This window comes from Cicer arietinum, chromosome 3 (genome assembly GCF_000331145.2).
Source record: "Cicer arietinum cultivar CDC Frontier isolate Library 1 chromosome 3, Cicar.CDCFrontier_v2.0, whole genome shotgun sequence".
NCBI classification, from domain to species: Eukaryota; Viridiplantae; Streptophyta; class Magnoliopsida; order Fabales; family Fabaceae; genus Cicer; species Cicer arietinum.
The window spans coordinates 67,206,696-67,223,844 of NC_021162.2; the positions used below are offsets into that span (position 1 = coordinate 67,206,696).

At 28.3% G+C, this 17,149-nt stretch overlaps 1 protein-coding gene across 1 annotated transcript; it reads left to right on the plus strand.

Moving 5' to 3' along the window:
• The first annotated feature begins 6,812 nt into the window (after positions 1-6,812).
• On the plus strand, positions 6,813-8,550 carry LOC101504037 (uncharacterized). The gene has a single exon (XM_004493428.4). The coding sequence runs from the start codon at positions 7,035-7,037 to the stop codon at positions 8,334-8,336; it is 1,302 nt and encodes a 433-aa protein (XP_004493485.1). The 5' UTR covers positions 6,813-7,034; the 3' UTR covers positions 8,337-8,550.
• Positions 8,551-17,149: the final 8,599 nt, after the last annotated feature.

Consider the following 17,149-nt stretch of genomic DNA (forward strand, 5'->3'; position numbering starts at 1 on the left):
TATTGTTTAATTGTTGGAGAAAGAAGGGACAATGTCAATTTATCAACACTCTCACTATTAGAAAATTGCACTTTAGCTGCCATTATTAGCGTCAGCCCCTGACTCCGACGCTACTTAGCGTTGGCTTAAGTGTATTATTTATAAAATTTTACGCTACTCCGACGCTAAGGTATTTTTAAAATTTTTAATATTATTTATAAAATCATATCGTAAAATTAAAATGTTTGGTTTTTCCTAAAAGCACGATTTCTCTCTGAATCCCTAAGTGTTGAACCCTTCCCTCACACTTGAACCCTTCTCTCACGCTACAAATTAGCTTCGATCGTTTTAGCCTAGGCCCGACCCCGACGCTACTCCGACGCTAAATAGACGTTAACGCCGGCTTTTGCCTTATTAGCGTCGACTTTGGGCCGACACTAAATCCTGTTTTTCTAGTAGTGTCTAAAAATTTGGAGATATTTTAATGATTTATTATTATCCTTTTAATAATTTATAATTATTATTTATAATTTTTTTTAAATATAGGAGATATCGTGGGATCTACCCAATCGTAAGAAGATCTATTATTTGTCATCTCTGTTTATATCTCTCATTCTTGATACACTATTTTATCCCTTTTATCATATATAAAAATAGGAAATTCTAGAATAGCAAATTTTTAAAATAAAAAATTTCAAAAATTTAGATATTTTTGATAAAGAATAAGAAATTTTCAAAATAGAAAATTTTAAAAACATAATATAATTATTTTAAACCAAAATTTTGAAAATTTGAATAAAATTTTAAATTTATGAAACTTTTATTTTTTTCGAAAGTTTTAAAATGTAAAATTATGTTTTAAAAATTAATTTTTGAAACATTCGAAAAATTAATTTTGGAAACTTTTGCAAATTTTGAAAAATCCACATTTTGAAAATTTGAAAGCTAAAAAACTTTTGTTAATGATAGTTTCGAAAATTTAAAATTAATTTAAACTTTAAAAAAATTTGATTAATTTGAAACATTGGAAACGTAATTTTTAGTTTTTAAATCTTTTTTTGAAAGTTTAAAATAATACGAAATTTCTAAAATTGAAAATTACATAAATAAGAAAATTAATTAATATTTTTGAAATAGAAAATTCTATAAATTCTAAAATAGAAATACAAATTTTTTAAAATAGAAATAGGAAATTCTACAATAGGAAGTTTTCGAAACAAAATAGAAAATTTCAGTTATTTAAAAGAAAAAATGAAAATTTAAAACAATATCAAACTTCTTAAATATAAATTTTCATAAACAGAGACATCAATTAATATTTTCAAAATAGAAAACGAAAATTTTCGAAATTCTAAATTTTAAAAAAATAATGTACTATTTTGAAACAAAATTTATATTTTGAAAATTTGGGTAAAATTCAAAATTTTGGAAACTTTCATCTTCTTCAAAAGTTTCGATACGTAATTGAAAATTTAGTTTTTAAAACTTTCGAAAAGAATCCATGTTTTGAAATTTTGAAAGTTCCAAAATTTTGCATTTCAAAACTTTTGTTAAAGGTTTTGAAAATTATAAATTAATTCAAATTTTTGAAAATAAACTATTTTGTATTTCAAAAATTTCATAATCAACAAAGTTTCAAAAATTTGAAATTTTTTTAATAATTTTTGCTAAAATTTCGAATGTGTGATTGAAAAAGAAAAAATGTTAACTTTTTATATATAATAAAAAATTTAAATTTAAGTGTATTAAGGTGACAAGTACAAAACTCAATCTCTCTTAATTTTCTCTATTTTTTTTTTTTATTTTTTTCGTTGAATTGAAAGTTTATATCATATAAATCAAGTATGGGAAATTTTACACAAATATAAAATTATTTGATATATTATTTAGATTTATAAAAATTAACCGTGTAATATAAAATTTATATGCATAAATCTTATATGACATAAACTTTCAATTGAAACTAAAAAAAATTGAAAAAAAGAATATAGTGACTAGAAATAGAAAACATTGAGAGAAATTGAAAAAAAAAAATTGAATCTAGATGATTTAAGTCTTAAATGACGAGTAAAAAAAATGTAAATGGTTTCTTTTTTGGGTGCAAAGTAAATGGTTTATAATTTGCCATTAGTTTGTGTTTATTTGGTCGGCTTCAAACCCACATGATTGGTCAATTCGAAGTGGTGGTAACATGAACAAGAACAAGAACAATACAGAGTATCAAAATGTGCAACTGTTTTGTACATTAGAAAGACTTTCAGCGCAAAGTACAGCAATAAGTTTGAGTAACAGGTTAGAGGAAGAAACATATTGTGAAGACTGCTTAGCTGTCAAACCGCTTACATTAAACAACTCTTGTACATAAATATTCAGAATTTTCATAAATCATTCAACATATCGATCATTTTTTTTTTCTATATATCTATCTTTTTATTAAATCGTCAAGGTTGAAAATGACTTTTTGGCCAAGTTTGTCAATTAAACAGCCATTTGGGGATAGTGCACATGGATGCAAATTCTAATTACACCCCCTGTCACCAGAGATTCCTTTGTTTTTGTTCACAATTCTTCCTAAAACAAATGCTGCAAATGATTATAGTTAGTCATAGACTCATTATTTTAATAGGAATATTTGATAACCCTATCATTATTCACATTTGAATTATAGAATCCCATATTTAGTATGCTTCCTAATTTAGTTTCAAGACTCACGCTGACTTTTTTAAAAGTTACACTTTTTTTTTATAATGTCAGTTTAAGATTTTTATTCACATATTAAAAAATATCATAATTAAAATAAAATATTTCATGTTTGACACATGATAGAGCAAGACTAAACGCTTTGTTGTGAAAGGAGTTGTGCTACTATCAATATTTATAGAAATGATACTTTGGAATTTGTTCAATTGTTAGAAGTAAAGTTGAGAAGCGTATTAATTGGTATTACTTGTTACGAGAACTCATTTGAATCACATTCGTATATGCACTATCTCAACTTTCAAATACATGTGCGCACAAATAGCAACAAAGTGAGTCTAGAAGTAGTATAAATAGTAGTTTAGACAAAGTGAATCCTTTGATAAAAGAAATGAAATTAGAATTAATTTGGGTCTCCCTCCGTAAAGTAATTTGTGAATTCGTGGAGTGGTTTCCAAAGGAACCGACAGTGGCACAGAGTGCTAGTGGTAGGGGAAGAAAGAGTGTTAGTATTAGTATTAGCACGTGTGTTTTGTTTAGCGGAAGGTTCCACTCCCACTGCTACAGTGTACAGCTATTAGTAATTTAATTAGTGGTACACAATCCAATGATGCGTACAGATTTGGGACCCTCCACCTTCAATCACTACCGTCAATTGCATCATCTCTGCTCTATTTCTCTTCATCAAATCCTACTAATTCCCAAAACAAACTATACTTACTTACTCACCATTTCAGGCTTAATGTCCCGCCGCTGCTTTTGGTTTTAATTCGATCAAACTCGATTCACATGCATTATACACTACAACATCGGCTCATTAATATATATGGATTTTAATATCTAAATAAATTATCCCTCATCCCATTCAATTCTATATATTTTTATCACAAAGAAAAAAATATATATATGAATCTTAGCGCTGTGGAGGGAAATTAAAAAGCTTTATGGAAGTAGAAAGGTTCGCACTAGATTCAAACTTTTATGTTATGGTTGTTGTTTCGTAAAATAGATTTGATTTAGAAAGATTTTAATAATTTTTTTTTCTATAAAGATTGGATATTCGATTACCTTAACATCAATCAGCAACAATCAACTTTCGTTATAATTTATTAGTATAATTGAAAGGATAAAACAATAATTTATTAGTGTAATTGAAAGGAGAAAACAGTTTTTGAAGAAAGATTACAACAGCTAATGGACCATACCTATGTTCATTCAAAATTTAGTTATGACTATTATTGAAAGCACTAACACTCACCTACAAAGCTTTTCTCATAAGTTGAAAAATGTCTACATTAAATGGAAGATGTCACAACATGACAAGACTACTTCGAGATTCAGCTAATAGATGAATAAGAATTTTAAGAGAAAGGTTAAAGTGTGTGATGTCTTGCATGTTGGGATGTGGGACATGTATCTCGTTTTGTCATAGTATGGATGGGTGATTTATCACTCTTACACAACAAAAATTCATTGAATTTGTGAGGGTCAAAAGCCCTCACAAAGGAGAGAAAACAACCACAAAAGAGATATTTTTTGCGCCCTTAGCCAGTCACAAATAAGGTGGTCACAAATCTTTGTGGCGGTCAAAATGGCCACAAAATTTAAAATTTTCGTTGTCAATTGTGAGGGGATTAGGCCGCCACAAAAGTTTAAATTGAATTTTAAAATTAAATTTTTGTGGGGTTTAGGCCGCCACAAATGTCTCTTTTTGTGAGGGCTTAGGCCGCCACAAAAGATGAAACAGATTAAAAAATAAATATTTTGTGAGGGCTTAGGCCGCCGCAAAATTTTGACTTTATTAAAAAAATAATTTTAATAAATTCAAAAATAATATTAAAAAAATAATATTATATATAATTAATTAATATGAATATAAATTTAAATTTAAAATATAATATTACAATTTAATTAAAATTTAAATTAAAATTAAATTTAAAAATTAAAATAACAATTATATATAAAACAAAATATTAATATTAATTAAAGTAATTACTATCAAACCAAATATATATATATATAAACTTACCAAAATTCAAGATAGTAAAGAAAAAGCTTAGAGAAATAATTTTTGTAGGGAGAAAGTGGAGAGAAAATTTAGAAAGAAAGTTTAGAGAGAGAAGGTAGAAGTGAAAAATGACAAGAGGAGTGGAGTGATATTTATAGAAAATTATTGATCTTTTGTGGCGGCCAAAGCAGCCACAAAATCCAACGGTACAATGGGCATTTGTGGCGGCTTTAACGGTCAAAAAATAAGGAATTGTGGCGGCCTGAGCGGCCACAATTTGCAACGGAATAATGGACATTTGTGGCGGCCTTTGCAGCCACAAAGTGCAACGGACCAATGATTTTGTGGCGGCCTTTACCCTCACAAATGATTGATTTTGTGGCTGAAAAAGCCCTCACAAATGACTCCAATTTCAGTTGGATTTTGTGAGGGCTTAGACAGCCACAAAAACCCAGCTAAAATTGTAATCTTTTGTGAGGGCTTTTTCAGCCACAAATAAAGACCAATTTGAATTTTTGTATTTGTGGGGTTTTTTTCGGCCACTAATTTGTGAGGGTTTTTTTCGGTCACAAAATATTTATAAAGTTGACCACAAAATGAGTGTTTTCTTATAGTGCTAATTATTAAAAGTAATTCAAAGGTTTTTATTGACATAATCACATACATGTAGAATTTCATATCAAATATCCTTCATTTGATTCAACTTATTCAATAATTTATTCAAAACGATTGAGATATTCAATTTACTTATACCTAGTGTGAAGACAACAAAAGTGTGAATTAAGTGGCTAACTTTAATCTTACATTTATTTCATAAAACTTATTTATTATGGAGTCATTTGTTATTTAACTTAAACAAAGCATGCCTAAAAATGCATGTTTAATTTCTTAGTAACATTTTATTTTCTTTGGGTGTTCAATTATGGTACTAAAAAAGTTTGATGATGATTTTATTGATGGAAAAATTGATAATAATATCAAATTTGTTAATATTTAATATCATCTTAAAAAATTTACTTGTTAGGAGAGAAGAGTTATATGTGCCTTAAAATCACTTATTAAAAATATAAAAATATAAAATTTACGTTGGAAAGAACAAATTTTGATTTTTTTAAAATTTTCAAAATAAAATTTCCATCTTTAAATATTAAATACAAAATTTCAATCTTTAAATATTTAACAAAATAACATTTATTAGCATTTCTTATTTTATATAATATATCATTTTCGTTTACAAAACTATGTTCATTATAGAAACAGAAGTGAAGTAATAAGAAAATTTTAAAAGAATAATAACTATTGCATTTAAATATTTAAAAATTCACATAACAAATTATATTTTTACCTTTCTTTTATTATTACACGTGGCCTAAGCCCTTGACATTTTACTTTTGTTTCAAATCAAAACTACGAGTGTTTCATAAAATTAAGATATATTAAGCTTTATTTCCCTTTTCATATTATTGAGACATTTCTTTTATGAGATTATGTATAGTAAAGTATTTATAAGAAAATAGATTCAATAAAAAATATAATAAAAAAACGAGTGAATTTTTGAATCACGAGAGTCAATAAATTTGAGAGAAATTGAAAGAGATGATCGAAATGGCTGTAAATCCTAATATTGTCTTCATGATACTCAATTATACATAACAGTGACAGTGCAGCATTGTTGTGTTGCAGCTGGTGACTATTGCATTATTTCCTTCATAGCAACTTCTATTCCAGCAAATCACAACTTCTATTCCAGCAAATCACAACTTCTACGGCGATTCCATCCATTTTTGGCTAAGATTTCTACAATTTCACGGCTATAATCAAGAAACTCATAAATTCAAAGGATTGAAAGAATCCTAATTAATTAAATTTACGACTTTTGCATTTTTAATTACATATTTTTTTTTAAAAAATAATTAATATAATCCTACATAGACGTGTTATCTCATTCTCAGCATATTAATTCTACCGGGACATGTCATCTCATTGTATTTTTAAAGCACGTCAGTAATTTTGAAGCCTTTTAAAAAATAGAAGTTAATTAAAAAAAAAAAAAGTAGTTGAGATAAAAAGACATAAAATGTAATTTGATCTAAAGATTAGATTAGCATTGTGTTAGGATGAAAAAGTGTGTGAAGCAAATGATCCAACAGTATCTCCCAAGTCCCCACCACTCTTTCTCAAACACAGGCACACATCACGTACGACATCACTAACAACAATACATACATCAATTACAAATTACAAGACTTACATTTGTTTTGTTCCTTCATACCCCACTACTCCCCGCCCCTCATTCCCTCTCCCTCCACACACACAAAGCAAGAAACACAACAACTTCTATTCCTCAACAATGTCAAAGCCCCCAAAATCCACCACCGACGAAAACACCACCAATAACATGAGCCTCCTCTTAGTATTATTTCCACAACACAAATCCACAACCACCACAATCAACTCCCCTTCACCACCACCACCACCATCATCATCATCATCAAAATCCCTCATCATCTCTAAAGCCCAATCCACACTCTCAATCTGCGCACTTCTCCTCTTCACAACCCTCCTCCTCTTCACCCTCTCTACACTTCCCAACACTCCACCCCCATCTTCACGGCGTTCCCTCCTTCAAAACCACAAACCCCTTCACCATCACCACCACTTCGCCCTCCAGAAAATGGGTACACTCTACCGCAGAGGAACAAAACCTATGACCGATCTCATTATCTGCCATGTGTCAGACGATACCACCCACGACGACTTCCGCATCTTTCTAAGACTCCTCCATTGCTCCACTCTCACTTCCTCAACCGACGTCGTTTTCATCTTCTCTTCACCTTCCTCATCTTCCTCTTTCTCATACATTATTCAACAAGAGAATCATTCTTTCACAAAACTCGTTCTCAACAACAACACATTCAACTCTTCACGCTTTTTCTACAAGGGAAATAAAATTGGAGAACCGTTATGGGGTAACAAATTAAAAACTCAGAATGAGAATAACAACGACAACGTTACTACTACAGGAGTTAGTTCACCGAGTTATGGATCGGTTCTGAGTTTCGACGCAACTGAACTCGACCCGGAGAATTCACTTGCGGGATTTCTCGACCGAGTTCCGTTAAGTCTCCGACGCTGGGCGTGTTACCCAATGCTACTCGGTCGTGTGAGACGCAATTTCAAACACGTGATGCTTGTCGATGTGAAAACCGTTTTGATTCTTCGTGACCCGTTTGGGCGAGTTAGGAATCGGAGTTCCGAGTCGGTTTTTCTCTTTAATAAACACGGGAAGAAGGTTCAGTCAACTCAGCGTTTGATTCTACCTGCTGTCGTTATTGGCGGCGCTCGCGGTGTTCGGCGGTTGTCTAATGCGGTGATGGTGGAGATCGTTCGCGCTGCGACTCAGCATAGGAAGAAGAGAAACTCGGTTTCTGAATCGGTTGTTTTGAGTCAACTCGCGAGTAACGAGTTTCTTTTGAAGAGTAAGAATGTTCAGTTAATTTTCGCGAACGAGTTGATACCTGAAGCGAGTTCACTCAGTGGTCATAATTATGCAATAATTCAACACGGTACGAGTAATCATGATTTTAATTCTGTTATTAAGAAGCAAATTTGTTCGTCAGTAGTAGATTCTTCTGTTTATAGAGATTGTTAGCAAAATAAAAAAAAATAAACACGAAGTTGTGAAAAAAAAAATCACATTATTATTTTTTATTTATTTATAATAATGATAGTTTTCATTTCACTATGCTTGTAGTTGTACATATTCATCTTGGAATTACATTTTTGTATTCTTTCACTTAAAAGTTATGGACTGGCGTGTGCTCATGAGTGTGAGTAAATGAATAATTATCACAAGATTTTGACCATGCAAGACTATGCTGCTACGATAGAGTATATTTAATTATTTTACATTATTGTTCTGCTGTATTTGATTTGATCTGATCTGATTTGATGAGGGTCTAATGTTATTATCAGAACATGCCAAAATTTATTCTCAATAATTGTTTTTAATTTAATTGATTTTGGACATTGTTTTGGTTTGTTGCCCTTTATTTATTTATTTATTTATTAGTGAAATTGGCATTAATACTACTATTTTTTTTTGGCAATCATATATGATATGATATACGTAGCTTTGAATGTTTCATCCAAATATGAAAAGATAAAAATAAAGTGCAAAGGGAAATTGGAAAAGGAAAATTGGAAGAGAATGAAATGAAATGTAAAAATAAGGAAACAAAGTTATGATGGGAACGGGTGAGATGTAAAAGGCATTGAAGAGCCCATGTGCTTGAGATCTTTTTGGCTCCAGCAGTGTACGCGTTTGCAATTAATGTATAAGCAATAAGCAATATTTTAAAAATTCGCGCGATTAAAAAAGTTGAAAGTGCGGTAAAACGTGCTTATTACGCGGTTATGTTTTTCACTTTGATAGATAGCTATAATAGGTTAAAATTCACTTCGTGCGACATTAAAGCATTTTCGGGTTTCTTTAATTTATTTTGTTTGCTAATTTTTTTAATTGGCAAATGGATGAAATGGGAAAGTTGAGAAGTGTGCATTTTGATGTTCGGGTGCTTGTTACTCCCAACAATTCTTTTTTTTCTTCTTCTCTTTCGTTATTAAAGGCAAGCCAAAGTTGAAGGAACCATAGTCATTTGACTATGGTAGTAACTTGCAAAAGAAGCTATTGTTTCTATATAATTTATTTTCTTTTTCTTTCCAATAAAGGGTGGTGCCTATAGGCATTTTCTTTTTGATAAGGCGTGCTAATTGATGAATTCGATGTGTTGTCATGATAGATAACATGTGAGGTGAGTCTCGTACCTCGCATATTTATAAAGTGCTAGCTTCCTTCCCTTTTCCTTATTCCATAGTGTCCACTAGGTGCACTAGGGTGATTAGTTAAATATAATTAACTCTATTTTTTACCATCAACTTTTCAAGTAGCTTTTACTACTATTAGTAGGTGGGTTCTAGGATGATTAATCGATTAAATTCCTCATAGCTGCACTATTTTATTTGACTATTAGTCATTCACTTTGTCATACTTTTAAAATACTCTCCAATTTTTTATTATTAATTAAATTAGTCTATCTGCCAATTCTAGTTAAATAATAGTGGTACGGACTATTGAACTGACACATAATCAAATCTTGAGGACCTATTTAATATTTAGTAATGAAACATTGCTATTTTTGCTTAAATATGTTAGGGACTATTTTGATATTTTTTAAATGAATTACTTAAAGTTAAAAAACACTTCCTTTATGATACATCAAATTAGAAATCTGCTTCTTCCTCCGTCTTTACCACTTCAACCTTATTCATAAGATTCAACATTGTCCATAAGATTCAACATAAACTCATTGTGTTCTTTTATAGCTTTTGATTGTTTTCTTTGTGCTATTATCAATCAAACAATCTTGGTCATAAATTTCTTTGTGCTATTATCATAACTTTTTTGAGTAAAACCCCCAAACAAAATAGAAGATATAAACAACTAAAGTAATTAACATATGCAAATTTAAACATTAATTTCTAAATAGGACAACCAAAGAAGGGTCGATTCGAATTTTCATCTGTCCTTGAAATCCTTATGATAGTTTTCCTCCCACAAAAACAAAATGGAACTGAACAGTTTTCCTTGACACATTATTCATCAAACTTTAAGTTGTCAATAGTTTCCTTTCATATATCGAGTAAATTGAGAGTTATTATCCATCCTATCATATCATTTTAGTAATTATGGTAGAATTTATATAAAACGAATAGAGGTGGAATAATCCACCAATGGAGAAAGGAAAAAAAATTGGGAAAGAAGACTTCTCAATAATGTGTTGTCAAAAACATAATTTTTTGCAATTTAGTACTCAATATTATTGTCTATTTATCGGTATACATGACACCTTTTCAAATTTAAATAATGTCAAATAGGTCCATAAAATTTACTTACATAATAGTTAAGGTGTTAGTAGAGTTAAATTTGTTAATTAACTGATATTGATGAAAAAACTAACTTAGTAAACGATGAAAAAAGTATAAAATAATTTTAAAAGTATAACTACCTGAAAGACTAAATTAATACAAATTAACAAAATCAAAAATAAAATTAGGTGTTTACACATTTTTTTTAGACTCAATTGTAAGAGGCACCAACAAGTCACAATATTATTTGGATTTAGATCATGTATTGTATGGTGGATCACCTATAGATAATTCAAACGTACATGTTACATATATCTATTGTAAACATTATTTTTCTGTCGTTTTGTTTTGAGAATACAAATTTTCCTCCACCACTTTTGAAATTAAATTCAACTTGAGAATCATATGCAGGCACTGTGTCTCCTTACGATTTGAAAATGTTAAAAAATATTGAAACTCACTTGAATAGTCTATTATTGCGAGAGAAGTAAACAAATTGTGAAAGCAAATAATAATATTACGATTTTTAATTTAAATCATTAATAAGAGATAAATTAATAAAAATAAATTGAATATTATTAATAAAATAAAAAATAAATTATATATTAATTGTATAAATTTATATAATTAATTAAATAAATAATGTAATAATTAATAATTTAATATAATTAACCTATCAATCTAACTGACTAATCGATAAAACATAAATATATAAGATATATTAAAATATCTAACATACAATACGTTGAATGTTTGACTTGTATGCTTTACAAATGGCCAATCATCGTTTCCTTTTCATGGTGAAAGCCAATTGTTCACCGACACAAATAATACAGACCGCTTGTTGTTTTTCTATTGATTAAAAAAATCTTACGTGATACGAAAACATAGTTAAGTTTTTACACATAGACACGAATTTTATAAGTTCATTACGTGGACCAATTATGTTTTTAACTCATCTCTAAAGTTTCCCCTAGGTCATTCGTATTTACAAATATTTTAGGTCAAATTTGATTGTTTGATAGAGATTTTTTATTTAATTATGAATTGAATTTAAATGGTTAATAATCTTTGTTTAAAGTTGAATCGACATGAATATTAAATTCGAATATTTCTAAAGTATATTGACTATATATCGATTGTGTAAAATAGTTTAACGGTGCATATTTTTCTTTTCTTCTTTTATAGGCATTTTCTTTTCAAAAGATATATATCTAGGTCCGTGTAAAGGTTTAGGATAGAGTAGAGACGTATGAAGATTTTAAAATCTTGTGAGCTGCCAACGATGCATATGTGAAGAAGAAGAACAATACAAAATAAATAACATAAGAAAAACATATTACTATGTTTATATAACCTTGCACATTTTTCACATACCCTACACAAAACTAATTAATATACATATAGGTCATAACTACTATATTTATTTCGTGGTTTACATGATCAATTTGTACATCACGTACATAGTTGGTTTAGATGTCTTTTTCCTCCGGACAAAGCCAGATATACTAGTACTACAAATGAAGTTGGTCCTCTTAATGTTACTATGACTATATATGAGCATTATAGACTCGACAAATTCTACGTTTCTACCAGACAAATATTTTAAAAATAACTTTAAAATTTTAATTTTGGAAGTATTAATTAATAATTCTTTTTATTTACACAATTAATACGACGATTTTATTGATATTAATTTAATGAGTTAAATTTTAAACAAATATTTTATTTTTATTTTTATTAATTTGACATCAATTATGTCATTAACTCAACAATAAAAATTAAAAAAACTGTGAATTTATATTTATAAAAAACAAGAATTTTAAATAACTTTTAAAGATAATATGTGTAGGACTATCTAAAAGATTAGTCAGCTTTTCCATACTCTAAAATTAAACTTTAGTGTTTGGTTAGCTTTGGTAGCTCCGGGTCCATGTTTCCTTTTTGACGCTGGCTTGTAAGGATATTCAATGTACTTATAATTGTTGTATTTCAGATGTAGTTTTGGAAAAGTTTTGTCTAACCTCAAATTAATGGAATGAAATTATTCTCATATATATGTTTTGCTTTCGTATTTATGCAATTTCTTGAAATGGTTAAAATGTAGCAAATTTGATTTTCCATTTCCCTAATATTGGAAAGTTGTGTAGTCCAGATGGAAAAAGCATATGCGTGTTTAAAAGGGTCTCAACTTTCAATCTAATTACAAGTCGTGGTAAATTTGTAAACATATATCATATGTCACACAAAAAACCAAGTACAAATGTACATGCCAAAATCTTATAATGTTCATGAATGAAATCACCTATTAATTATTCCTTACGGTAGTTTTCTAAAATCAACATTGACAAAAAAACTATTTTCTGGTAAGAACAAATAATAAAAAGTTATAGATTTCTCTTCTCTAGCTATACTTAGTCTATGTTTGGATGTATGTTGACTTGTTGATTTCTGCATTCCAATGCATTTTAATTGTGGAAATGTAGAAGCTTGAAACAGTAGAGTTGACATGGAGGTGTGTTTCTGGAGGTGGAAACGTAAAAGCAAACAGATACTTAGTGTGTTAATTTCAATGCTAAATTGTTTTAAAACATAAATAATTAATTGAAAAAGAAAATCTAATTCTGGATTTTAAAAATTCAAAACAACTGAATTTTTAATTTTTCCACGGTAACGCTTATTGGCCAAAAAGTTGTGATATAATTAGTTAAAAAACTTACTTTATCTTTAAATACAACTATCATTTGAAAAAAAAAAAAGTCTAACCAAATCCAAACTTCATTTTATATATATATATATATATATATATATATATATATATTCTTAATTAGTACTATTAAGTATTTTGAAAGATGAGTTATCCTCAGGTTTACATCACCACTTTTCTGAAATATTGTTCACTTTGAGTTTTGTGTGAATTTTTAAAATGTAGTTTTTTTTGTTGTTGTGAAAATGCACTTCAGTGGGTTGAGGAGTACGAGTGTTTTTAAAATATTCTTGATCTCGATTTCCAAACAATATGAACTTTTTGGTATATTAAAACATTAGTCCCTAGTTGTGGCTAAAATGTGAAAATGTATGTTAGTCCTCATACACAATAGAGACCATCGTAAGTTAGATTCTCACAAATGACGTCAATGATACAAAGTAGAACCTAAAAATAAACTTGTCTTTGAGAGGTGAGATGTTTTTAGAGTTAGATCAATAATGTGTAGGTTCAACTTGAGTTATATATGTGTCCTTTTTATAGGACCTCTTTTCGTAGGTTTTAGAAGGAGTTTGCTAGCGTTGTGAGTTGTATAATATGATTTACGAATCATCATTTACTTCGGATATTAAGGACATTTGTAACCTTGTGAGAAGGTTCATGCGAGTTCTGGTGCTCAATCACCTTATATCTCTTTTGTTATACTATTATGCCTCCATTGTTAGATGCATGGTAGTTGAGCTTGAGTTAGAGCAAACTTGGCCTCAATCTAACCCGAAGCAGAAATCAAAGTTGAACACATAATCCATTATTAATCTTATACAAGTTAAACATTATTTAATACGCTAAATAAAACTTATAGTAAGGAAGAGAGGAAGCATCAAAATTTAGAATCAATTGTAAGGTTAAGACCATTTATTCATCCAAGGTTAGTAATACTACCAACCCATTCTACAAAGTATTAAAATAAAGTTTTAACACTTACTATATTTTTCAATTTTCATTGGCGTGGGCTACTAGATTTAGTAAGGTTGTTTAATTTAATTAATTAATTGTTACTCTTCTTAATTACTACATCTCCCTCTTAAGTTTTTCGCCGTAGCGAACACGAAACTTTTATAATTTATAGGGTTTTTCTTATGAGAAAGCTTTTATAGGGCTATTACTATAATTAAGAAAAAACAGAGCATGCAAGCGAGTAGTTTAAAAAAATTTAGGCTATAATATTATATTTGTTATTTATTTAATATTTAATATTCATTTTGATATTTAATATTTATATTTATTTATTTTAATATTTATTTTTTATTTGTTTTCGTCATTTATTTTTTATATAATATTTATTTTAGCTCTTAATAAAATGATAATATTGTAGTTCTTAGTTATAACTCTACTGACAAATATTGATATAGTTAGTCCTTAAATTTTAGTCCAATCTTACAGTTGTATATGAATTTATGATGATAATTATATCATCCCATCTATAAAAAAAAATTAAAAAAAAACTCGTATAATTTTACAATTAAAACAATTATTAAGTAAAAATAAATAACTAAAACAAATTAAAAATAAATCAATATTAAATAAAAAATACAAGACTACAAATTTTAGTTTAAAAATTAAATTGTGTGTTGTGAACATGTGATGTGTATTGTGCACCTATAATTAGAGATGAAAATAGGTTAACCCGACTGTCAGGGGCATATGGCCTGATCTACTTATGGTCTGGTCTGGTCTGGTCTGACCTATTTAATAAAAAAGTTAGACTCATACTATTTTTAAAGTCTATTTATTTAAATAGGTCAGACTAGACTTATAAAAAAGTCTATTAGGTCTGACATGTCGACTTATATATATTTCATTATTTATTAATGTTATTTTTTATTATTATTTATTAATAACATTATTTCTTATTTTAAAGTTTATCAATTCGGCAATTACTCAATAGTCATTTCATATTCGGTAGTCGTTCAATTAGGTAATCACTCAGTAGTCATTCCATATTTGTTTGAGAGATAATAATAAATGCATTTGTTTTAGGAAAAAAATCTATTATTTGAAACCAAAAATCAGTTTTTAGGGTTTAAATGGTGTTTGTTTCATATTTTTTTTTTAAATAATTTTGTTAGAAAAATTATTTTTTGTTTGATATATATAGATATGTAAAATATAACATTTAAATGTTTTAATTTTAAATAGACTTTCAGGTCAGACCAGACTTTTAAAAAAGCTAGACCATGCCGAAAAAAAAATTTATGATAAGCTGTAAGCCATACTTAAACCTAAAACATTAATCGTAAGTCAAGACTCAGACCTTTTAAAGTCTGACATAACCTGACCTAATTTCACCCATATTTGTGATGGAATAAGTCCGAACAAAAGGAAAATAAGCTTTCGTAAAGTAAATTCAATTAAACATTTTAGTTTTTATCCTAATATACTCAATCCTTCTCTATTATCATATTAAACGTATGTAACTACTCCTATACTTATATTACTTGAATGAATGGTTTAGAATCGTTGATAACTACTCCTATAATTTGTCTATCTCTTGATAAGGTAGCAACCACCCTCAAATTTCATAGGTATAGCGAATTGTTCGTTGGTACAAGTTTTACGGGATATATCCACAAATTTTCATCTTTTGCTTACGAATTTCTTCTATCATTATATTTCGAATTCTTTGTAGTGAGTTTGAGATCCCTATAGATCATAGAATGTGTTTGGATGGATAAATTTTTTAAGATGATTTAAAATTTTCTATATAAATTACCTCTTTTGAATAATAAATTTAGAGAGTTTCTAAAATAAAATAATTTTAAGAAATAATTTGTTAAAATTAAATTTAGAAAATTTTAAATACTACTTATAATTTTGAAATTTTCTCTTTACTTTAAAAAATAGTACCAATATCTTTTTAAAAAAAGTTTTACAAATTTTTCTTTACATGTTTCATATTTGTACACTTGGAATTATGCATAAAACTATATTTGCAAGAAGTGTCAAGATAATAATAAGAAATTATGTTATGCAAAGCACTATGGTGTCACATTGCAAAGTTGGGAATCATGTGTATATCGCACTAATAACGTGTAACAGGGGTAACTATGCTCTGTATACATGTCAAATAGTCACGAGCCAGTGGAATGGTCATTATATAGTATTGAATGATATGGTTAAATGAGTGAATCAATATTATAATATTAATTGATAAATCTTATCTTAAATGATAGATTGATGCACATACTCTAAGCATCCCACGGGTGGCTCATGAAGCTTAGTGACAACTCTTTTGAAATAGCAATATACGATGAGAGTTTCAGCATTCGATTTTCTCTCGTGAGTCCCCCTCCCTTTTGTACATGTATAGCTTAGCTTAGCTGTTGTTAGATATATATCTTAATATGTTATATATTTGTATATTAGTTTAGTAGTTACACAAGTTAAGAACATTACTTATACTAATTAGGTGTTACATATTCACTATATATAAATCTTATGTATTATTTAATGTATTTAATAATTTTATTATAATTTATTATATATATATATATATATATTTAATCTTATTTTATGATTTTTATATAAAATTTAATATAATATCAAAAAGTATAATTATTATGCTATATTTTTTTCATTTTAATATTTTTTTTGAATTTTTTTTATTGAAGTATTTTTTCTTCTCCTCGATTATAATATTTCTACATCAACACTTTAGTGTTTTATCACCAAAGTCAAGTGATCAAGGCTCCAATTCATTGAATAAAAGTGGTGAGTTTCCAAGAAATTATTAGAAGTGTAAACATCTTAATTTTATTGTCACCAAAACG

Excerpts from the sequence above, each read along its gene's own strand:
- LOC101504037 (XM_004493428.4), top strand. The coding sequence starts at position 7,035 with ATGTCAAAGCCCCCAAAATCCACCACCGACGAAAACACCACCAATAAC.